This window comes from Schistocerca serialis, chromosome 5 (assembly GCF_023864345.2).
Source record: "Schistocerca serialis cubense isolate TAMUIC-IGC-003099 chromosome 5, iqSchSeri2.2, whole genome shotgun sequence".
Classification (NCBI taxonomy): Eukaryota; Metazoa; Arthropoda; class Insecta; order Orthoptera; family Acrididae; genus Schistocerca; species Schistocerca serialis.
Window position 1 is genome coordinate 512744806 of NC_064642.1, and position 26037 is coordinate 512770842.

The 26037-nt window shown below is 42.6% G+C and overlaps 1 protein-coding gene across 1 annotated transcript in view; it reads right to left on the minus strand.

The window, feature by feature from the left end:
* The window catches only part of LOC126482045 (elastin-like), a 175254-nt gene that overhangs the window by 54166 nt on the left and 95051 nt on the right, over positions 1–26037 (minus strand). The window contains exons 2-4 of the mRNA XM_050106019.1: positions 21292–21452; positions 8948–9065; positions 6660–6726 (exon numbers count right to left, since the gene is read on the minus strand). Coding sequence (XP_049961976.1) covers positions 6660–6726; positions 8948–9065; positions 21292–21452 — 346 coding nt within the window. The remainder of the gene's footprint in view (positions 1–6659; positions 6727–8947; positions 9066–21291; positions 21453–26037) is intronic.

Sequence of the window (26037 nt, forward strand, 5' to 3'; positions counted from 1 at the left end):
CCTCAGAGAACTTCAAGAGTACTTCTTCATTCCTTAGTACTTCCGTATCCCACATCTTTGGGTGTTATTCTCCTGATTAGTCCTTTAAACTTTAACCTACTCTTCATTATTGGTAGGTTATTTGAGCACAAATTGGTGATTGCTGATTATTTCCACGACTCTACTTGAACGGCTCAAAAACCGTTTTGCATCACCCACTTATGTCCAGCACAGTTTGTGTGTTCTCTTATCGGAAAATTCTTCCTTAATATTCTTTCCTACTGCAGGAAACCACTACGAGGGTCCACCTGTGTGACGGAGATAAAAATTAACACACATTCTCAGTAGAGCACGCTTTGTCTCCATTCGTGAACGGCAAGAAAGGATAGTTCGACTAGTGAACACTGTTCAGTCTGTCAGCATGCCACAGAGGACATTTCAGACTCATATCGTACACGCAGTGTGAATTTTCTGTGGACTTTGGGAACGTTGCGCACTGGGTTCGTGCTCAATGCGGAGTCATTCGAGCATGCAACCAATATCATGTGGCTTATAAAACTGAAGCTCTACCTCACACTGGTGACCCGCGGCCAACAGCATCATCAACAAATTATGGCTCGTAAAAAGCTCGAGGAAAATGCAAGAGAACCGCATGCTACCGCTTGGAGCAAACAGTGAACTGCGTCGACCCAAGCAGCACGCAACAGGTCCGAGCGATCAGCCTGGCCTCTAACTAATCCTTAGGAGTTAGAGTACTAGCCCCTAGCGCCTCTGTGCTCTTTGAAGGTAGTCAAGGCAACACCTTATTGAAATTTAGACCAATGTCGCCGTTTTCTGTGCACGGTTTGTCTGACATTTGATGATCGTCATCGGAGATGCTTAGCAAACTCAAGTGGCAGACTCTGCAAGAGAGGCGCTCTGCATCGCGGTGTAGCTTGCTCGCCAGGTTTCGAGAGGGTGCGTTTCTGGATGAGGTATCGAATATATTGCTTCCCCCTACTTATACCTCCCGAGGAGATCACGAATGTAAAATTAGAGAGATTCGAGCGCGCACGGAGGCTTTCAGACAGTCGTTCTTCCCGCGAACTATACGCGACTGGAACAGAAAAGGGAGGTAATGACAGTGGCACGTAAAGTGCCCTCCGCCACACACCGTTTGGTGGCTTGCGGAGTATAAATGTAGATGTAGATGTGAACAATGAGAAGGCGACGTGCTACTAATTGGCGTCTCACGCATGTAATCCCTTCAGTAGGGAGGTGAACAAATCATGTTTAGGGGCCGATATTACGTACAGAAATCGCATGCTTTCTGCAGCTATCGACGTAAATTTTGTTAACATTTCCGGTTTGTCTCTCAGGACAATTACACAAAGAACACCGCATCCACTTCGTGAACACATCGAGACTTTCACGGAATCGTCGCTGGAACCACCCTCACACAATGGATGACGTCAGAGGCGCCGCCGTTCATCAGTGACAGAGACATGAGCAGCTGCGTCTCGCCTTATAAGGGGGATTCAAGCATTCTACAAAGCACAGGGTGGAACAACAGGTATTTAATGTTAACCAGCAACAGATTTTGGTTTCACAGATGTTCAAAAATGCGGCTCTTCCAACAGACTGTTTTTATATTAATTATAGCATCGCTTTTACGTCACAGTATAGCTGTGTTCCTAACTTTATGAGGCATTCCACCAATGTTCGGAAATATACAAGCGGTGCAGAACTCTTTCTGTGGTATTTATTACAACAAAATTTTATGACAGCATTGTGAGATGAGTGATGGAAAACCTACACACTACCTCATCAAAAGTACCCAGTCGCTATTAGTGGACGTTAATATGGAAGGTACCCAACATTCGCCTTCAAAACGGCTTCATATCTGCTGGGGACACTGTCAGAGAGGTGTCTCAGTATCTGTGGAGAAATGGCAGCTCATTCTTCCTCAAAATCTGAAACCTGACAAGGTAATGTTGGATGCTGGGGTCAGGAGCGAAGTCAGCATTCTAACTCATCCTAAAGGGGTTCCACTGTGTTTTGGTTGAGACTCTCAGCAGGGCAGTCAGTTTCAGGTACACTATGTGATCAAAAGTATCCGGAGACCTGATTGAAAACGACTTACAAGTTCGTGGCGACAACCGTCGGTTATGCTGGAATTCAATATGGTGTTGGCACGCCCTTAGTCTTGATGATAGCATCCACACTCGCAGGCATACGTTCAATCAGGTGCTGAAAGGTTTATTGGGGAATGGCAGCCCATTCTTCACGGAGTGCTGCACTGAGGAGAGGTATCGATGTCCGTCGGTGAGTCCTTGCACGAAGTCGGCGTTCCAAAACATCCCAAAGGTTTTCTACAGGATTCAGGTCAGGACTCTGTGCAGGCCAGTCCATTACAGGGATGTTATTGTAGTGTAACCACTCATCCAAAGGCCGTGCATTCTCAACAGGCACGCGACCTTGTTGAAAGATGCATGTGCCATCCCCGAATTGCTCTTCAACAGCAGGAAGCAAGAAGCCGCTTAAGATATCAACGTAGGCCTGTGCTGTGACAGTGCCACGCAAAAAAACAAGGGGTGCAAGTCCCCTCCATGAGAAACACGACCACACCATAACACCACCAAACACAAATTTAACTGTTGGCACTACACACCCTGGTAGATGACATTCACCGTCCATTTGCCATACCCACGCCTTGCCATCGGTTCGCCACATTGTGTACCGCTATTCGTCTCCACACAACGTTTTTCCACTGTTCAATCGTGCGATGTTTACTCTCCTTACACCAAGCGAGGCGTCGTGTGGCATTTGCAGGCGTGATGTGTGGCTTATGGGCAGCCGCTTGACCATGAAATCAAGGTTTTCTCACCTCCCATCTAACTGTCATAGTACTTGCAGTGGATCCTGATGCAGCTTGGAATTCCTGTGTGACGGTCTGGATGGATGTCTGCCTATTACACATTACGACCCTCTTCAACTGTCGGCGGTCTCTGTCACTCAACAGACGAGGTCGGCCTGTACCCTATTGTGCTATACGTGTCCCTTCACGTTTCCGCTTCACTATCACATCGGAAACAGTAGACCTAGGGATGTTTAGGAGTATGAAAATCTCGCTTACAGACGTATGACACAAGTGACACCCAATCATCTGACCACTTTCAAAGTCCGTGAGTTCTGGGGAGCTCCCCATTCTACTCTCTCACAATGTCCAATGACTACTGAGGTCGCTGATATGGAGTACCTGGCAGTACGTGGCAACACAATGCACCTAATATGAAAAAAAAGTGTCCGGATACTTTTGATCACATAGTGTATGTAATTGTTCACAACACAGTGCTTTGCAAATGCAGTTTTAGGGCAGGATGCACTGACATGCTGCCAAAACAGTCATCTCCGAACTTTTCCTTTACTGTGTGCCATACACATTACTATTATATCTGATCATATCCCTCTGCATTTGGCACCACAATAATAAGACCGCACTCTAACCACGGAAAACATCGCCGTACCATAACACCACCTTCTGTGTACTTCGCTGCTGGCGCTACACACGCAGCAGGTAGCGTTCTTCAGGCATCAAGCAAATCCAAACCCTTCCTTGGTATTGCCACAAAGTATAGAGAGATTCATTTCTCCAAATGACATGTTTACAGTCATCCACTGACCAGTGGCGTTGCTCTTTACACCGGCTCAAGCGTCGCTTATCATTTATAACAGAAATTGGTGGTTTGTGATGAGCTGCTCGACCATTGTGCCCTGTACTTTTTAACTCGCAGCGCATAGTCATTGTGCTAACTAGATTGCTGGTACCACTTTATAACTCACGAGTGATTCCTTCTGCTGATTTCATTCGATTGTTTACAACCATCCTCCGGAATGCCCTTCAGTATCCTACATTAAGTGTGTCTGCTCTTGGTCTAGTTATGGATGTTCCTTTGCGTTCCTACTTCACAATCACATCACCAACAAGGCACATAAGTGGCTTTAGAAGAGTTGAAACGTCCCTGATACATTTGCTACTCTGGTGATATCCAATGCCTAGTCCAGGTTCGAAGTTACTGAATTCTCCTGACCGATCCATTCCGCAGTTTCTGCATCTCTACTGACACCACAATACTCCCCGACTCCTTTTGTGCTGGCAGGTCCGCCTCTCCTGCCATCTAGCGGTCAATTCCGCGTCACATAGCGGCGTACAGATAATTTTGCTCTAATAATGTATGCATCCACTGTCTCAAGCCGTCTTTACCTTCTTCCAATGGATTAATCTGAATAATATCTGCTCCATACTGCTTCTTCTAATCTGATTAGCAGCAGCCGACGGTTAACGGTCTGTATCACAGTGGGCAGTTTTATTCAACCTCTAATGGATTGAACGAAAACAAATTCGAACAAGTATGTGATATTAAGTCAGAAATTTCGAAAACGCGACGTTAGAGTGCAATCTCGAATAAAATAGGAGTAATCACAGGGTTTTCCAAGCACCAAGGGAAGTTAAACGTGTAAGTAGCCTGTTTGTATGTTGGTAGCTCTGCAGACTATGTTAATACCGCTGACAGCTCTGCGTCCTCATCAAGAGATTCTGTAGTCGGACGGACTAGCAATCAGCAAGTGGATAGGGACGTGTACGGGCATGTTATTCTTAGTGGAGACTTTGTGTTCTTGGGACATGCATTTAAACTGAGACCCAAGGAAATGCATTATAATGGATGTGTGGTTGATAATGTTTGGGTAGTGGGATTATTGACAACTCTATAATTTTTGGAACTGGATGTCATATGAATAAGGTAAAATTTTCTAAATACATTGTTTTCTCTTCAACAAAATCTTTATTTTGCTAACCGTACGTCTCCTAGTAGTTAGAGTCTATAGTACTGTAGTTAGAATCTTTTCATTTGGCTGGCCGTTGTTGATACTTGCTGTAGTTCGTGTTATGAAGATTTTCTGTGAGGTAAGTGATTTATAAAAAGAATGGGGTTTCCACTATCGGGATTCGTGATTGAAATGAGTTTAGGCGATTAACAGAGTTGTAGGTAGTTTCATATTTTTTTAATTTCATTTTTTTTTTGCGTTAGTTATTGGAAGTCATGTTGTCAATGTGTAGCAGTCAGATTCCGTTGCGCTTGTGTATGTTGGTTATAAATGAATAGGTTAAGTTTGAGTTGTCTTTCCCTGGGAAAATTCTGAAGATCAGTATTTAATAAAAAAGATAATAATTAGAGAGTTAGTTTCAAATGTGTGTTCCGTCATGTTAAAGATGTTCTTAGGGACAGAGTACCAGCAAATTCCAAAACTCTATTCGTTGGCATCAATTTATCCATGGTAATGGCGGTTGATCTCCGTGCCTTTAGGCTGAATCACTTGAAAATGTATAGGTAAACACTTACTGCATAATTTTATGTCAAGGCAGGTTTTCATCCATCTTCATTTGTCATAACACATTTATATTTTAGTGAATACTGCGTTTTTGCCGTCTGATTTCTGAATGCGGCAATTGCAACCTTCAGAATAACAATTCCTTTAGCTACCACTTTTTCCGAGTTGTATTTGTCCGTTTAATTCGTAGTTAAGTTCACTTACTTTCATTCTGTAACTCGTAGCTAACTGTTTCACATTTATGGGCATAACAGACACACTTTCAGAATTATAGGCGTACTGATAGAGCGCAGCGTTAACCACATGGACGACTTACATTCGGTTACGTCGGAAAATACACATCTAGTCACGAGAAGAATTTCCGAAGACATTCAGAAATTATTTCAGAAGTGTGCTGTATTTCTAGACTTAGCATTACCTGCTTTAAAACTTCAAGCAATGTATCAGTGAAATATCAATGGTGTCATATTTCTAGCCGGCCGAAGTGGCCGTGTGGTTAAAGGCGCTGCAGTCTGGAACCGCAAGACCGCTACGGTCGCAGGTTCGAATCCTGCCTCGGGCATGGATGTTTGTGATGTCCTTAGGTTAGTTAGGTTTAACTAGTTCTAAGTTCTAGGGGACTAATGACCTCAGCAGTTGAGTCCCATAGTGCTCAGAGCCATTTGAACCATTTTGTCATATTTCTTACTTGATGTTCATTGTGTGAACTACAATGAATAGTGCTAAATTATTTTAAAGGTAGACCTTTTTTCTCAATAAGTGAAGCACAGAAAAACAGTATAAGTCTTGATTAATGAAACAGAAATGACTATATTAATAAGTAGTTTATTTTAAGGTAGGTTTTAAATGGCTATCTAACTGAGGGAGAAATGATGAGCTAACACTGGCCAAATGATGGCTAAATTTCCATGAATGTTTTCCGTTTGTCTGCAGGCTCTTTTCACGACGTCAAGTAGTCAGAGAAAGTTCAGTGACAAGTCTTGAGACGTAGGACATGTGATGTGGTGGGTCGAGATTCAAATTGTCATCTGCCTCAGCTGACTTAGGTTTTAATTGGTTGCCGGAAGTGAGCTCAGGTGAGTGTAGAAAAGTTTTTGCTCAGCAAGGTAATCCACTCTCCATTCCAAGGTCTTCCTTTTCCTTTTCTTTTTTTTTTTTTTTTTAATTTTCTTTACCTGCCGGCCTCGAGGGACCTCACTGTCAACTAATTGGTAATTTGAAAATAAGTGAACATACAACTTAGTTGTCTGAGGGAAACTGAGTGTGAACACTACATAAAGTAATGCAATAGACGAATAAGTAAAACCAACCTTGCAACGCGCACTGGTACAGCAGAGAATCCTCGTTGTTATTGTAGTAGAACGGATGCAGGTGGTGCTGAAACAGGATGATGTAGGTGTTAGATGTGGATATGTGTTAAGACACTCTACAAGCAGATTTTGAAAGAAAACACAATTCATTATAGGATCATGACAGTTCACTTTACATTAGTTATGTCATGCGCTTAGTCGACCTCCCGCTTGCTCAATAAACCTCTTTCATAGAGTTCTATTCTTCATATCATATACCTTTCCAGATCGGATATACTGAGTGATTCAGCTGCCTCTGCCTTTGGGTTTTATGCAACCCACAACGCATTCAAATACTACGTGCAAGATTTCATATTCTGTCTCTCGCCACATGTAAACTATCGGGTCTACAGAAAAACGACGAGTATCTTTTAGTAGAATATTTAATGTAGCTAAATTTTGTACTGATATACGTTTTCGCTAGAGGCCATGGTTTTCGAGTTATTCAAGAAAACGTGTTTAAAGGTCACTTTTGTACGTTTTTCTTGAATAATTCGAAAACTACGGCCTCTAGTGAAAACGAAAACTGCATTAAATTTCCTACAAAAAAGTTTGTGTTCATTTTTTCCGTACGGCTAACAGTTCGCTCCTAGCGAGTGATAGAGTATGAAAATCTCTCACATGGTATTTGAAAGCGTTGCGGGGTTGCATAAAACACAGGAGTAGGGGGGAACTCAATCACACTGTAGATATACAATACAAAAACAGTGTGCCACTGAGTGACTTGACAAGTCGACCGACTGCCACAGTGGCTACCTCCTGTCGCTAGGTGACTGGGTTCATCCCAGCTACATACGAGGGGCGTTTGAGAAGTCCGTGCAAAAATAAAAACTACTTACTTGTTTGAGGTAAACCCTTTGTTATTTTTCGACATAGTCTCCTTTTAGACTTATACACATCGTCCAACGCTGTTCTAATTTGCTGATCCCTTCCGAATAATAGGAATTGGTCAAGTCTGCAAAATAGCTATTAGTTTCTGCAATCACCTCCTCGTTTGAATAAAATCTTTGTCCCGACAGCCATTTCTTCAAATTTTGGAACAAACAGTAGTCCGAGGGAGCCAAGTCTGGAGAATATGGGGAATGTGAAACGAGTTGGAATCCTATTTCCATTACTTTTGCTACCACAACTGCTGAGGTTTGTGCTGGTGCAGTGTTGTGATGGAAAAGAACTTTTTTGCGGTCCAATCGCCGGCGTTTTTCTTGCAACTCGTTTTTTTTTTTTTTCAAACGGTCCAATAACGATGAATAATATACACCTCTAATAGTTTTACCCTTTTCCATATAGTCGACGAGGATTATCCCTTGCGAAACCCAAAAGGCAGTCGCCATAATCTTTCCGGCTGAAGGACTGGTCTTCGCCATTTTTGGTGCAAATTCTCCCCTGGTAAGCCATTGTTTAGATTGCTTTTTGGTCTCAGGAGTATGGTAATGTATCCATGTTTCATCCACAGTGACGAAACGACGCTTTAAGTCCTGCGGATTCTTCCTGAACAGCTGCAAACCATCTTTGCAACACTTCACACGATTCCGTTTTTGGTCAAGCGTCAGCAATCGTGGAACCAATCTTGCGGATAGCTATCTCATGTCCAAATGTTTATGCAAAACATTATGTAACCGGTCATTCGAGTTGCCCCCAGCTGTAGAAATCTCACGCACCTTAACGCTTCTCTCATCCATCTTCATATCATGGATTTTATCAAAGATTTCTGGATTTGTAACCTCCACAGGGCGACCAGAACGTTCAGCATCACCTGTACCCATATGGCCACGCCGAAAATTTTGAAACCACTTATAAACTGTTCTGATCGAAGGTGCAGAGTCACCGTAACGTTTATCAAGCTTCTCTTTAGTCTCCTGAGGCGTTTTGCCTATCATAAAGTAATGTTTAATCACCACACGAAATTCTTCTTCGTCCATTTTTTGACAATCATTCGACTTCCTTGATTCACGCGAATGCCAAACACAAATAAATAGACCAATATGGCTGAAACTTGGTGTGAGTTCTTTCCAAAGATGCTACTAACTAAACATGACCTCGATAAGCGCCCGTGTTGCCATCTCTAGGACTTTACACGGACTTTTCAAATGCGCCTTGTACTTTAATACTTCATACTTCTTCATTGTTCAGGTAGACGGTTTTTGACACAGGGGAGCGGTTAGTGCCTGTGAATTGCTGGGTGCCAGAGCAGACGAGAGCAATGAATCGTGTAGTACAGCTACAGACGCGCCCGCCTGCTGGGCACTCACTCCGTATCCCACGCCGTGCGTCGTCTCCCCTGCAGCGCCGCCTCCGCCGTAGCCAAACACAGCGCGCAGGCGGTCCGCCTCCTCCTCGTCGACGCCCAACTTCGGTTCCGCCGTTCTCCTGTAACATACATCACGTACTGTTAGCAAAGGTGAAACATCCCCTTTGAAAAATTCATGAATTAATGTGCTGGAATACCTCTACATTAATTGATTTTCAAACAGCTAAGCAAAACTGAATGTACTCAGACATTACTCTCTTTACTTATTCTGATCAACACTAAACCGAAACACAATACTTTTAGCGCAACGCAATCTGACTTCCAAAAATCCCTACAAAAGAATCGCCCTGACTAACAATAACCTATACCTTTCATGAATCACTTACCTCACAAAAATCTTCGTTACTCGAACTACTGCAATACAGCGAACGCCACTACTGCCAGCTAAATAAAAGATTCTAACTACTGAATGCACTAACTACTGATAGGCATAGTCAGCAAATGAAAGGTTTTGATAGAGAACAAACAATGTATTTACCTTAATAATGTTCAAAAGTCACTATATATACAGGGTGTTACAAAAAGGTGCGGGCAAACTTTCAGAAAACATTCCTCACACACAAAGAAAGAAAATATGTTATGTGGACATGTGTCCGGAAACGCTTACTTTCCATGTTAGAGCTCATTTTATTACTTCTCTTCAAATCACATTAATCATGTAATGGAAACACACAGCAACAGAACGTACCAGCGTGACTTCAAACACTTTGTTACAGGAAATGTTCAAAATGTCCTCCGTTAGCGAAGATACATGCATCCACCCTCCGTCGCATGGAATCCCTGATGCGCTGATGCAGCCCTGGAGAATGGCGTATTGTATCACAGCCGTCCACAATACGAGCACGAAGAGTCTCTACATTTGGTACCGGGGTTGCGTAGACAAGAGCTTTCAAATGCCCACATACATGAAAGTCAAGAGGGTTGTAGTCAGGAGAGCGTGGAGGCCATGGAATTGGTTCGCCTCTACCAATCCATCGGTCACCGAATCTGTTGTTGAGAAGCGTACGAACATTTCGACTGAAATGTGCAGGAGCTCCATCGTGCATGAACCACATGTTGTGTCGTACTTGTAAAGGCACATGTTCTAGCAGCACAGGTAGAGTATCCCGTATGAAATCATGATAACGTGCTCCATTGAGCGTAACGTGGACGAAACTAAAATGAACTCTAACATGGAAACTAAGCCTTTCCGGACACATGTCCACATAACATCTTTTCTTTATTTGTGTGTGAGGAATGTTTCCTGAAAGCTTGGCCGTGCCTTTTTGTAGCACTATATATATATATATATATATATATATATATATATATATATATATATATATATATATAAGTTCATGATATCCAATACACTGCTGGCGGCTCACCTCCAACTGCGCAACGCTATGTGCTGTTCACACCCATCTTCCCAACACTATAATATCGAATATTCCAACAATGCCAACCAGCCACAGACTACACACAGCACAGCCAGCGATTTTCATACAGAGCACTAAGTGACGTTACCAACATAAAAACCTAAACAGCCTACTTACAAAGGTAGCAACAGGCGGGAGGTGAAGTAGAAGTTGCCAGCTGTGGCACACACTTCCCACTGTCACAGACTGCATTACTAACCCCAAGATGCATTATCTAGGCGGGTGTTCTGAGTGTGTCCGCAAGGAACGAGTTGTTGGAATGCCTATAGCCTAGCTGAAATTACGAGGGTGTTCCGAAAAGCAACGCTTCCGAATTTTTTGTGTGAGAACGTTTCAGTAAACATGATTACCCGGAAAAATTATCCGAACATATTCTGAACAACTATAGGAATTATGCATGACTTTGTTAATAGAATATTTCTCATTCTTGTTACACTTAAATTTCAGTGTCCCTTTTCACTTGCATGCATAAAATATTGTACTATGTTTATATGTTTCCAAACATTTTCATATAAAGTTTTCTAAAATTTAGCTACTTACTGGCGAGGTCTCTTCATGTAACACACAACTTATGGAGTTAAACACTGTCTTAGATTTAAGAAGTCAATATACACTATGCGATCAAGAGTATCCGGACATCTCCAAAAACATACGTTTTCATATTAGATGTATTGTGCTGCCACCTACTGCGAGGTACTCCATATCAGCGACTCAGTAGTCATTAGGTATCATGAGAGAGCAGAACGGGGCACTCCGCGGAACTCACGGACTTCGAATGTGGTCAGGTGATTGGGTGTCATTTGTGGCATACGTCTGTAAGCGAGATTTCCACACTTCTAAACATCCCAGCTCCACTCTTTCCTATGTGATAGAGAAGTGGGAACGTGAAGGGACACGTATAGCACCAAAGCTTACAGGTCGACGTCGACTGTTGACTGACAGAGACCGCCGACAGTTGAAAAGGATCCTAATGTGTAATAGGCAGACATCTATCCAGACCACAACACAGGAATTTCAAACTGCATCAGGATCCACTGCAAGTACTATGACAGTTAGGCGGGATGTGAGAAAACTTGGATTTCATGGTCGAGCGGCTGCTCTAAGCCACACATCTCGCCAGTAAATGGCAAACGACGCCTCTCTTGGTGTAAGGAGCGTAAACACTGGGCGACTGAACAGTGGAAAAACATTGTGTGCAGTGACAATCACGGTACGCAATGTGGCGATCCGATGGCAGGGTGTCGGTATTGCGAATGCCCGGTGACCGTCATCTGCCAGCGTGTGTAGTGCCAATAGTAAAATTCGGAGGCGGTGGTGTTGTGGTGTGGTCGTGTTTTTCATGGAGGGGGCTTGCACCCCTTGTTGTTCTGCGTAGTACTATCACAGCACAGGCCTACATTGATGTCTTAAGCATCTTCTTACTTCCCGCTGTTGAAGAACAATTCGGGGATGGCGACTGCATCTTTCAACAAGATCGAGAGCCTGTTGATAATGCACGGCCTTTGGCGGAGCGGATGCACGACAATAACATCCCTGTAATGGACTGGCCTGCACAGAGTCCTGACCTGAATCCTGTAGAACATCTTTGGGATCTTTTGGAACGCCAACTTCGTGCCTGGCTTTACCGACAGACATCGATACCTCTCCTCAGTGCAGCACTCCGTGAAGAATGGGCTACCATTCCCCAAGAAACCTTCCAGCACCTGATAGAACGTATGCTTGCGAGAGCGAAAGCTGTCATCAAGGCATATTGTATTCCAGCATTACCGATGGAGGGCGCCACGAAGTTGTAAGTCATTTTCAGCCAGGTGTCCGGATACTTTTGATCACATATTGTAAAATTAGATGATATTTCTGTCATTCTGTCCAACTTTTTGCTATCGAAACCAAAATAATTTGCATGCGACTGTGCTGAAAAGTAATGTTACAGTTTTTTATGTGAAAACACTTAAGGCTTTTAAATAAAACAAGCGTTGTTAACATTCTGCATCTTTATTCTTGATGTCTGCACATTTATTTCTCAGTATGGTCACTCTGGTGAGGAACACATTTCTACTAAGCAGAGACCTGTTTGTTAATGCTGTCACTGTAGAACGTTTTACTTTTTTGGCGGAACCACAACCTCACTTCTGCTTGCACTGCCTCATCAGTGTAAAAGAGAAGTCCTCGAAGGCGTTCTTTAAGGTTTGGAAACGGCTAAAAATCGGATGGAGTCAAGTCAAGAATGTAGGAAGGATGGACCATCACAGTGAACCCAAGGCGTCGCATTGTTGCTGATGTTGCAGCGCTCCTGCGTGGTGTAGAATTGTCATACTGAGGAAGAGAGTGCCCCATATGTGGACAAACTTCGATTTCGAAACACTATAACGGCACTCTGTATCTCACGCATCTACATAGTTACGTTACACACCACCATCTTACATGCTACAATTCGGAGCTCTCTAGCGGTAGGGCGCTGCGATAATGTAGATGTGAAGTATAAAGAATGTAGAATGTTAATAAAGTTTGTTTCAATTACAAATTTATAAGAGTTTGCACATAAAAACCTCAGACACATTACTTTTCAAAAAGTCCTCGTAGTTGGAACCATACGTTTAAAGTCGAGTTTCGACCTTGTCGCGGCAAGTACTGCCTGCAGGCAGCACTCCGCTCCAAGTGGCGGTAGAAAATCTCCTACAAAAATCACGCAACATATCTTAAATTCATCTAAGGCATTGACCTTCATAGTGTATTAAACATTTCAAAAATTTGCACTTAATTTCAATCAAGGTCAGACTGCTGTAAATTATATTGAAATTTTGAAGTTTCCCCCTTCGGGAAACAGCTTCAAACTTACAGAGTCCCATATTCAAAACTACTTAAGCCAAGGATTTTTTTTTTTCGTTTATGTCCAGAAGCCTCACACATGAACAGATATTTCCAATGTTGCGAATGGTATTGTTTTTTATGTGTATACGCTTCGTAAGATGGAGTTTATTTGCAATTTTGTAAATATTCAAGTACGAAATTTAAAGTCCAAATCTCCTACAAAAGTAACATAAAAACTCTGCATTCCACGTTTCGTATACTTCTGTGTAATGACATTCCATGTGTGGTAGAGTTCTCAGTAGTGACTCCCTTACGCTCGCTTGCGACTACTTTTATGTCACATTGTGAGCCACACGAAAGTAAATGTTACACGAATGTCCTACTGCAACAGTTTACTGATAACTGACGGGCACAATGCTTTTCGCAGCAGAAGTGGTAACACCGAGCCGACAGCGACAGGCTCTCATTGGTGTATTGATGGCAGGAGTAGTGCGGGCTGCTAGCTGCCAAACCTTAAAGGGGGTAGACCAGGGTGACACTCGATTTTACAGCCGATGGTTTTTTTTTTCTTTAATAAAATAACAAACATATTACAAAACTGACTTAGGCCTTTATTGTACACCGTTAAGATTGTGTTATTTATTAAAAAAAAAACACTTGAACCCAGAGGAGGCTACACAACACCGACGAAAAGCCTTCGCCGAATGAGAGGCCGATTGGTGGGAGCTCTGAACGCCACAATTTTCTACCTAGAACAAAATTTAAAAACTGCTTTGAAACTGATGGTATTGTCCATCGTAGACTGTAGGGATTATTTTTTTTTTTTTTTGTAAAAATGGGGGCATTCTGAAAAAAGTCTGTTTTTTCGACAAAAAAGTCGCTATAAAAACGAGCACCAAAAAATCTAAATTAAAATAAATCGCAAAAATCGTACGTAATGCAGTACAATAAACGCCGCGTCACAAGTTACAAAAACGTATAATGTAATTGCACGTATATTTCATGAATTATAGCTCCCGCCACCAAGAAAAATGTTGTTTTGAAAAAAAAAAACAAGCGTTTAAAGTTTCAACTTGTGTTTTATAATACTGAAACTGAAGAACTATTGAACGTGCAGTTGGCGTTGTTTTCAGCGATGTCGAAACACTCTCATTTTGACGAAATTATATCGATTACCTGGCTTCCGCCTTCCAATCGAAACGTTTCTTGAACGGTTGGGATTACTCTACGATTTTTCTATCCGTATAAATGCGTTTGTTATTTTCAAGCACTAACGTTTTACTACGTTTAAAAACCAACCGAAATGACAAGTTAAGGAGACGCGACACAAGCACATGTTTTCAGACTGTTTACCATAAACGAATCATGTTACGAATAAAAATATTGTTGAGAATACTATTTTAGTTGATACTAATGCCCTGTGTGATACATCCCAAACTAACGAGAAATATGTTCTGTCGGTAATTGTTGTAGTAATACACCGGTTGCATTAGAGCGCTCGAGTGCGCCAGATCACCATGCACCATGCAGTAAAGCGCTGTTTTAAGAGATTTTAACATTTATGGCACACTTTACACGAATGAATCTTCAAAACGTACCCTCTAGGGAACACTTTAAGCCAATAAAAAATCAGGCTGAAAAGAAATTCCTATCGTGGTCTTCACCCTTAAATCAGACTGTAGTCTAGTAAGTACTGACACACGCTAGCTAGAGGTCAGCTAATCGTCGTTACTTCTGCTACTCGTCATGTCATCTCCCTGTCAAAGATAGCGCTTCTATCGAGTGGCTCTATGAATCGAAAGTGATTTATTCGATCGGGGATTTCATTTTCAATAATTCTAAATCTGTTGACACTTCAGGTCAAAAGGAACATTACATCATCCTTATTAACAGCATAGGAATTGCAATATAGTACCTGTCATCTATGACCCTGTTGTATTACAGTTGCCTCGGCGTCGGTTTTGGTTAGCGCAGTTCTGCCACGCACGGTGTACCTTAACCACGGCGGCACACAAGCATTTTAAAAACTTAGCCGTTTCGGAAATCCTCCCACCCTTGGCCCAAAAGCCAATGATCATGTCCTTTTCGACGTCAGATAAATTGAACCGTTTCCGCATTACGAGAACGACTGCACTGTTGTCCGCGTATCTTTGACTTTATTGCGCGTCGATCATACGTGGTGGTCACACTAATATAACTGGACCGTGTATTTTGCTTTACGGATCAAACTGTTAGCAGAATCAAAAGTCAATTAAAATAGCAGAAACAATTTTCCCACTTATATGAAAATTATTTAAGCTGAAATACATCGGTTGGCAAGAACTACAAGATAGGTGCAAATACACTAAGATGGGGAACAACTGCATTAATAACATGTTGTTGCAGAAGAAAGGAAGAGTCAATAGGTGCACGTTACCAAGAATTCAGAGTTACTAGACAGAACACTTAATGTAGAGAACTGATGATATCGATTCAGGTGAGAAGACCAGTGCAAGAAGCAATTGAGACTGTGGGAATCCTACCAAAGGCAATAATTAGTATAAATCGTTACGAAGATAATGAAGATCAGAGCTAGCGTTTTATGGTGCCAAGGTATGTCGAACTAGATTTAAGGTTTTCCAACGACGACACTGCACATTTAGAAGGTCACCGTGCGGCTCTACGGTTATGGATATAGTGCTTCGTTGTTTGTGGTTCCCTGCATTGACACGAAGGATTATTCGTAGCGAAAATATTGTTATTGTACTTAGTGTAGGGGAAGTCTTCTGGGGTTCAACTGCATAAGCAGGAAAGGTTTCTTAATTACGTTTGGCTTCGTTAGGAAACACAGATATTGTGTTCGAAGTACGCTGTGTCCCTGTTCGCTACATCGTTGACGCTGAAAGAAAGAAGAAAAGCTGAGGTTAATGTCCACATCCGACGGACGAATTACCATCGTGTTCTCTCACATCACGAGACACTTAGGAGACTTCAGAGCTTAACACAGTACACTGAGCAGGATCTCTACACTTGTGTCTCCCTATCCTCATCCCAGTGGGCCGAATTTTCGTGTCAACTGATTATCTCCAGATCATTTGCCGTCATATTTCCATGTTTCATCAATACTCTTTTACGATATACTTAGAAATGTCCTTGTGTTACGACGGAGTGGTAGATAAGTGTTTAACCTCCGTCAACGTCAATGGCACAAGCGAAAGAATACAATTTTGGATCGAATAAGGAAAGCACACAGGCAATCAGTATTTGGTAAACCAAAGGAAACATAAATCAGGGTGCTCGAATACTAGAGCAGTGTTACCCGTTCTGTCTTTGTGCTGAGAGATGGAAATCTCGGCCACCCCAGTTACTCCTGTAGTGTAGGCAACCTTTCTAGCTTGCCGGTAACCAGGCCTCTTCGGATTGAGCTTCTTACGGAGCTTCGTAAAAGGGAAAAGGAGTAGGACCTGCAGTTACCGGCAGAGAAAATAAAATGCCCTGTCACAGAAATCGTGTAACTCTAACGATTCGAGTCTGCCAATAAGCAGACTCGATAGATAGCCCGAATGCTATAAAAATAGACGAGTGCGAAAGAAAGATCCACAAAACAAACGATTTACATGACAATAATTTGAAACCATTACAAAGAAGCAAGTTCTAGGCTAGCGATGCAGGTCTGTGGAAATATTTAGTAACTTGTAGCACGTTTTCATCAATTAGTTTTGTATCTTTATATGAGGAACTTTTCAAACTAGGTACTGAAAAATACCACAACAGTATATTTGTTAAAACACGTTGTAATGATTCCAGTTCGGCTGCTGTTTTGCACATATTTACTTTATTTAATGAAGTACACTTCACCAATTGCGGCCTTACAGGCTACTCTCAGCTAGTTGACTTTTAACTATGAAAGTGCGCAGATACAATGTTTAAGAACGTGTTAATAGTTTCCATAATGACTATTTCTGAATTCAGTAAACATTCTGTTGTAACTCTGAGGCTTGCACGTGTATGTGCTCGCTTTCAGAACAGTGATGTCCGCTGTTAAATAATCGGGTATATTACGACATGTTGCCTACAAAATCCTGATCCGACCCAACCTCAACTACGCGAATGTTGCATGAATCTCCAACCGATCAAATTTCTACAGGTCTCTCCAAATCCCCGAGAGTCATGAATTCCGTCTCGCGTTGCGCATCCGGTTACCTTGCCCTGCATTGGTCCTCTACTATCTTATTAAATTCCTACCCCTCCTCACCCATATCGATCACCTCCGCGTCTCTTATACTGTCCGGAAACTAGATTTCAATAACACCGTTGGTTTCCACCTAATCACCGACCAGCTGCAGCGCCTTCACAAACAAATCCCTCCATCCCTACCCCCAAACACACTCCATATCCTATCTCAACGCATCTTCAACAAACTCCCTCTCCTGCCAGCTTTAACTCTTTCCCACCTATTCCACTCTGCATCAGCGCCCCTCTCTCCTTTTCCCTCTCCATGCATCCGTATCCCTATGCTCTGATAACCACTGCACTCCCCATCCACCATACTATTCCTCACCCTCTTTTTTTTCCGTACCCGCCTCACCTCCACCTATCTTCTCCATACTTTCCCTACCTAACAGCCTCTATCTCTTTACCCACCCCCTCAACCCTATGTAACATATTCTATCCTCCCACAATAGTTCTCAGCCAGTGCAGGTCCTTCAGATCTTGAGTAAAACTACAATGCTCCTGTGCTTTTTATCAGAAGAATTTCAACTTTCTGCAATGTGTTTTTAAAACGTATAATTTTCATTTTTTAACTGTCCGACTTTGATTTTCAATTTAAAATAAAAAATAGCCCCAAATTTTGTTATTCGTTCTATATTTTTTAATTCGCTTGGCTAAAGAGCAGAATATTGTACTCCTGACTGGCGCCCCTCTCCTCGTCCATATGTGGGGAGGGGGATGAAATAACTAAAAAAAAGACATGTTGACAACTTCAGCACTTGAGACTGGCCTCTAAGCCAGAAACTGGCCAATTGTACGTCAGAAAATAAAATCAGTGCCTATAAACAGCAGCCGATGTGGAACCTTTCCCATATCTTTCGAGAAATACACAGATGAGTCAAAGCATTGTGATCACTGACCACCGCCTTGGTGAACGCCGTTCTTGTGGCGTTGTGGTTACGTGACGCGGTAAGATAGGCGGAGCAGAGACGAATGGAGAATCATTCTAGCGGCGATACGGGCGGCAAATATAAGAAATAGCTGACATGAGCAACTTCAAAAAACGGTACATTGTTCTGGGCCGACGTCTGAGAACGAGAATCTTGGCAACGGCGAAGATGGTAGGCTATTCACGTGCTGCTGTCATGAGCATCGATGAAATGTGGTTAAAGGACGGTGAAGCCACCAGCATCAGACAAGGTGTAATACGTCCGCCCCTCTTCACAGAACGTGGAGGTCAGAGGCTGTTCCGCTCCGTAAAGAAGATATAGGCCGCTGTCTGTACCAGATGAGACGACACAGTACAATGCTGGTGCTACCACAAGTGTTTCGGGGCACAGCACTCAGCGCACATTGTTCAACATGGGGTTCCACAGCAGACGACCCCTACGTGTTTCCATGTTCATCCAACGATATAGTCAGTTTAGATTGCAGTGGACCAAGATAAACGAGAGTGGACCATGAATCAGTGTCAACAGAAACGCGTCTCCTGGTTGGATGAATCGCGCTTATTGTTACATCTGGTCGATGGCCATGTCCACATACGTTGTCATCCAGGCGAACAGCTGCACGAGGAAGAGAGGAAAGTATTGTAGCTAGTGGCAAATCACAAGTCCGGAAATCGACCATGATCTGGTTAGGGAACCATTTGGCGTTCGCCTAACATGACATATGGAAACTATAGCTGACCTGAATTTGTCGAACGGTGATTCGAAAATCATTCCTGCTGTATGTAAATTCAGTGCCTTGCTCTTTCTTGTGGGGGCAAGTTCCAAATATCGGTGAGTGGGACCCTTTCACCTCATATACCTCAGTTAATAATTGTTTCAGTATTTTTCCACTTTGAGTGGTATTTTTTCTTGTAATAAAATGACGCTTGTGCAGTATAATAAAACGTATTGTAATGAAGAGAGTTATCTTCTATGAATCGTGTGAGTGTACTAATAAATTAACTAGCGTTTCCATTTACTGATCATTTTACAGTGAATATGATTTGTGTCCATGACATTGTATTTTTTGAAAATATCTTCATTGTATTTCAGACATCCTGCTTTTGCTCAGTTATTTTCGTACTCCACTTACATGTAATAAATTCCGAGCTTTTATGGTTCCTTGGCCTCTTTTTCTTGGTATCCATATCTCGTCAAGAATTCGTGTATATGTCCTCTACGTAATAATAAAGGAATTCATAAGTGCAAAACCTACTCACATTACAGTGTGCGTGAATGAAACCACCCGACAAAAATGAGACTCAGTTTACAAACCCTTATAACGACTAAAGTGTCTGTAAGCTTTTTCATACACAGCTGGGGATTTAGTTTGTAACGCACCGCCAGAAAAAAGTGCTACACTCTCAAGGACAAGTGGTGTGACTTGTAGTTCATCATTGTAAGAGTATAGGATAACAAATCCATATGGAAGACACATGTCGCAGTAAAGGCAACCCAGACAGTAGCATCACTCCACATTTTTACGCCCCCACCCCACCCCCCCTCCGCCCCCACTTCGCGGCAACGCAGGAGTGTATTCTAGCATTTATATTATCATAAAGGTGCCGAATGGCCAATCATCTTGCGCCTTTTGCTGTAATTCGACAATGGTTTTTACAGGCCATGGAGAAATAGTAAGTTCCCGCTTTATCATGTCCTATTGGGGTTTAATTGGCGACAGACCTGATGATCTTGGTTGCCTCAGCAGTTGTTTTACACCACGAAAGGCACGTTTTGTCGCAGCAGTCGTTTGTGGGACTGCAATGTCCTGCTTAAAAAAGTCGCATCACCTTCCTGTCGAATACATAGCAGTAGCACCTGGAATAACATCTACTAATTGCTTTAGCCGGCAGGACGCCAAATGTGACCTCGAATTGTAACTGATGGCCTCCCACATCACGAAGCCTGGGGTGCGAGCTGTTTTTCGAAAGAGAATACCCTCCGGAACAGGTCTACGCCACACACATGTACGCTCATCATTCATAAACAGACAGAATCTTCTCTCACCACTGAAGACAAGAAGTGTCATTCCACTCACCAGTTAACTGTTTCACTAAACCAGAGTAGTCATGCTTGGCTGTGTGGTGATGTCAGTGGCAGCCTGGCCAGAGCCGCTTATTCTCTTAATCCTGTTGCAAGCAGCTCTTTCCAATGGTCCCTGATGACACAGCAAGCTCAACATTTGCCCCGTCTTCATCACTGGATGATGTTCGGTCGGCCACCGCTGCTCACATATTGCGACGATCTGGACGTGCGTCTGTATTATGAGGACGCCCATAATCTGGTCTAAAGGTGTGCGAGTGTTTCACAGACCACTGTTGAAGGTAAAGACATAGATACATTATGCCCAACATGTGCATCAGTCCATCGATTCGTCCATCCACCTTCCGGCAGGCCCACAATGCGACCCGTATAAAATACCTGAAGCTGTTCAACAAAAGGACGTACTCGCCGGCGGAGCACGTTTGTACCCTTTTGTACACTCTGCACCTCCAAACTGAGCACAGTTACTGCCTGCAGTGTCAAAACGGAAAGTATACGACAACCGTGACAAATGAATCACTAACAATACCGCCTCTCAGCATGCGCGTATTGAACCCAAGTGCCACTGAACATAGTTCTTGAGAGAGCTGCTTTTTTTTCGGGAGTGTATTTATAGCTGGTTACATCCGTTACGAATCATGGACACACTATATGCGTTAGAACGCAGACAGAAAGCTGAAGTGTTAAGCCCTGAGCTACCTCCGTGTATCATCATACTCCAAGAGTGAAGGCCAGTGTATAACTGTTGTGTAGTCTGCTGAAGGAAAATAATCGAGAACCGAGGTGCTGCTGTTGTTAGTCGGAAAGTAACACTTGCACACAAGCCGGGTACTCACTCTGCAGATTCGGGGGCAGCCGTAGGCGGCTGAGAGGCGGGGGGCGACGAGGAAGCGGAGCCGGAGGCGGAGGAGGCGGAGGCCGCTGAGTCCTGAGGCTCCTCGGGGGCGGCGTTGCTAGCGGCGGACGAGCCCGCCTCCTGGCTAGCGGCGCCTGCCACCTGCAAACAGACACCACATTATCCTCTGAAATACGTCTTCACGCAAATCTTTCCTTTTCTTTCTGTTGCTCCGATTCTTCGAAAAGTGGCAGATACTTCTGCCATCCCCACGTAAGAATACTTTTCACAAGGAATAAGTTTGTTTAAAACAAAAGCGATAAAGGCGAATTTGACATCCATTTGCGTAATTCATTTTGCTATGTACGCTATGTCACTAGAGGTATTACTTATTATTTATTCGTTCTCATACTGTCTTGACGTTCATTCCAGTATGGCACCACATTCTCCAGGCTACATGAGACTTAGGTTAATTAGACATTAACGAAAGCTTATTTTTAAGGCTTGTGAGTATGAAGAAGAAATAAGATAATTATCAATATCATAATAAAAGAGTAGGTGTTCCATTCCCATTGTCTAGAATATGACATAACTTTTCAAGAAGAGAAAGGCATAAATAAGAAAATTAACATCTGTCAACATACAAGGGGCGGCCAGAGGAAAGATACGGATGGGAAAAATAAGTAAGCTTTTTATCATTTCAAAAGTAATAACTATAACTGGTAATACATTTATCCCATTGTGAGAGAAGATGGTCAATACCTTCAATGTTTCCAGTTGCCTTCTTTTTTGAGCCATCAATGTTATCAGTGGTTTGATGCGGCCCGCCACGAATTCTTCTCCCGCACCAACATTTTCCTCTCAGAACATCACTTGTAACCTACGTCCTCAATTATTTGTTGCATGTATTCCAATTTCTGTCCTCCTCTACAGTTTTTACGCTCTGCAAATACCAAGGAAGTTATTCCTTCGTGTCTTAACAGATGTCCTATAATCCTGCCCCTTCTTCTTGTCAGTTTTTTCCACATATTCTTTTCATTGGCGTTTCTGTGGAGAACCTCCTCATTCCTTACCTCATCAGGCCACCTAATTTTTTAACATCCGGTTGTAGCAACACATTTCAAACGTTTCGATTCTCTTCTGTTCCGGTTTCCCCGCAGTGCTTGTCTCACTAGCATAAAATACTGTGCGCAAAACGTACATTCGAAGGAAGTTTTTCCTCAAATTAAGGTCTATTTTTGATACTAGAAGACTTCTCTTGACCAGGAGTGCCCTTTCGCCTGTGCTGGTCTGCTTGTTACGTCCTTCTTACTCCATCCATCATGGGTTATTTAACTGCCTAGGTAGCAGAATTCCTCAACTTCATCTACTTCGTGATCCTCTATCGTGATGTTAAGTTTCTCGCTGTTCTCATTTCTGCCACTTCTCATTACTTTCGTCTTTTTTCGATTTATTCTCAATCCATATTCCGTACTCATTAGACTGTTCATTGCATTCAGCAAATCCTGTAATTCTTCTTCACTTTCACTGAGGATAGCAATGTCATCAGTGAATCTTATCATTGATATCCTTTCACCGCGAATTTTTATCCCACTCTGTAAAAAAATTTTTTTTTTCTGTCATTGGTTCTTCAATGAAAAGATTGAACAGTAGGGGGAAAAGACTGCATCCCTGTCTTGAGCCTTTTTAATCCGAGCACCTCGTTCTTGGTCTTCCACACTTATTGTTCCCTCTTGGTTCTTGTACATATTGTATATTACTCGTCTTCCCCGAACCTTTCCCCCATTTTTCTCAGAATTTCGTACATCTTTGCACCATTTTATACTGTCGAACCCTATGATCGTGTCTTGATTTTTTTAATTTTACTTCCGTTAATTTTCAACCGCAACGTCAGAACATCCTCTCTGGTGCCTTTACCTTTCCTAAAGCCAAACGGATACTCATCTAACAGTTCCTGAGGAACCTTGGATCTACCCAGGCTTGCACCTCTTCGTCCGAAGCATATTGACGGTCACGAGAATCTTTCTGCAGGGTTCGAGGAATATGGAAATCGCATGGGGAGAGATCGGGACTACATGAAAGTATGCGTAACGGCTTCCCAGTTGAGATTTCTGCAGCGGGCCTTCATCTTGCCAGGGTTGTTTAGAGTACGTTGCACAAGTTTCTGTGGGAATTTCTTACACTTCCTACACACAGTTCCAGTCTCTTCCCATGAGGTATCCATATTTTTGGATCCTCGAAGGAAGACATTCGAGGCCGTCTGTTTGCTTCGGACGAGAAAGTGCACGAGTACGTACAATCTCGGCTCCGTATGCAACAGCAAACATATTTCTATTAAGGCACTAACCGCCTTGTCTCGCAATAGCATAAATGTATTAACAGTTATGGTGATTTATTTTGAAATAATAAACACCTTACTTACTTTTTTTCCATCTGTCTCATTTTCATTTGATTGCTTCTTATATATGTGGCACGATAAGAGGAACACTGAAGCGTAAAACGAGAAGAGGATCCCAAATGTAATTTTATAAAGTCATGGGACAGTCGTATATGAAGTAGGAAGTTGGAATTCGAATTTAAAAAAGACTAAGACAACTTGAAACAGCCCAAATGAAGTTCCTTAGCTCTGTAAAAGGCGACAAAAGAGAAGAAACATAAGAAATGAAGAAATAAGTAAAGAACTCGGGGTACAGCCATTAGTGGAAAAGATAATGCAACGAAAACAGGATTGAAAAGAGTATGTATGTCAACTCAGTGAACCCCTCGACGCACTGTGGATTGCAGTCCCATTGGAAGAAGGAGTATAGCAAGACGAAGGATGAGACGGTGAGGCCTGAACAGGCCATAAGGCCTAGTACTGGTCGGGCATAAGAACAATAGATTAACTCTTTGATGTTAGTAATTTTAATAACTGAATTTGACTATAAACTGATTTGCGATTTTATGTGTGTTGCGAGGGAGAACGAGATCCAATACAGACGTACTGTCCATCATTTTTGTTGGTCGTAATTATAATTAATTCAGAAGTTCGTAATTTTCGCCGAGATGGCGTATGCCATTGTAAAGAAGTACTCTGTACTAAGACTGAATGGTTCTTCGCACAGGAATACGCCAGAGACGCACCAGTGAAGCAGTTCTGGCCGTTAGAATAAGTCAGTGACTGCCAACCTAAGTTAGCAAGTAAGCACAGTTAAGTGTGCTATCAAAAGCAGAGACTACTGCTCAGGCGCCCTTTCTCTTCAAAACCTGAGGTTTCAGACAACCTCCACGGAAAGAGCTCTGCTTCATTAGGGCCTTAGGTCTTTCGCCGTCAAGACGCGTTTCCGCGGCTGGTACAATCAGGCTCCAGGCCACATGGTGCTGACGTTTAGACTCCATGTTGAGAATGTTTGAACCAGTGCTACAGGCACCGGAAAGGTCGATAGACGATTACAGGTTAATCAATGAAACAGTTAATGATCCCGTTGCTCGCTAGTTGCGACAATCAGATCACCTGGCATTACGATGGAAACTCATAACTACGATCACATCCCGACTACTAACGCTTCCATGCTGCCGCTAACGTAATCTTCCACGTTCTTTTGTCATTTCTCATCATTAGGCAGTATCTCACTCTCACTTACATTCAATTACGTGTTTTATTTCTTCATTCCGTGGCGTTTGATTACGTATGTATGTGGTTTTTCTTGATTTACCGAGCATTGTCTCCCAGACCTGTGATTACTTTCTTGTACGCAAGCACTTTTGCCATCTATTTCACCCCTATCTGTTCATTCGTGTCTGTTGTCAACTCTTATTGCCGGCGGGGTGGCCGAGCGGTTCTAGGCGCTTCAAGCTGGAACCGCGTGACCGCTACGGTCGGAAGTTCGAATCCTGCCTTGGGCATGGATGTGTGTCATGTCCTTAGCTTAGTTAGGTTTAAGTAGTTCTAAGTTCTAGAGGACTTATGACCTCAGATTTTGAGTCCCATAGTGCTCAGAGCCATTTGAACCATCAACTCTTATTTAAGTAGACTTGTGTCACCCCTTTCCATACTTAATGTATCATCATGCATGATTATGAAGAAGAGGTCGAATCACGGCAGTAGCAGCGCATGATTTTGCAATCTCATGTAGGGTCAAACAGTGGTATAGGGTAGGGGGTACTCCTTTCCAAGTCACACAGTTGGGAACGCAGTTCCACCTTTTCACAACACAAGTGGCTCTATATTACACGCATTACTTTCAAAATTACAACGATAAAATTATTTGCAGCAACACCACGAAATGAGTGCAAATTACAATTGCTATAAAACTGCCACCAGCTATAGATAAGAAAGTAAACCCCATCTACACGTCACTATTTTATTTCTAAATTACACAAAATTTAACGTTTGATAGTTGTTTCAGAAAGCCCTCGAGTCCAGCTAGTCTTGCCACCTAAGCAACTACATTTGACTGTATCTAGTCTACTCGGTACCCACTCTCTGTTATGTGTCTCAGGAGTAGTCAAGTCTTCTTCAGTCCGTGCGGGTTACGCTGCTCTGTTATAACACTACTTGCTACACGCCGCTTATGACAAAGATGTACAAAATAATCAAATACATATTGATAGTAGTCAGGTATGAACTAATCTATGTCACCGACAAGAGGACAAGCAAGGAAGTTACAAAATCAAATCGCTCTGAGCACTATGGGACTTAACTTCTGAGGTCATTAGTCCCCTAGAACTTAGAACTACTTAAACCTAACTAACCTCAGGACATCAC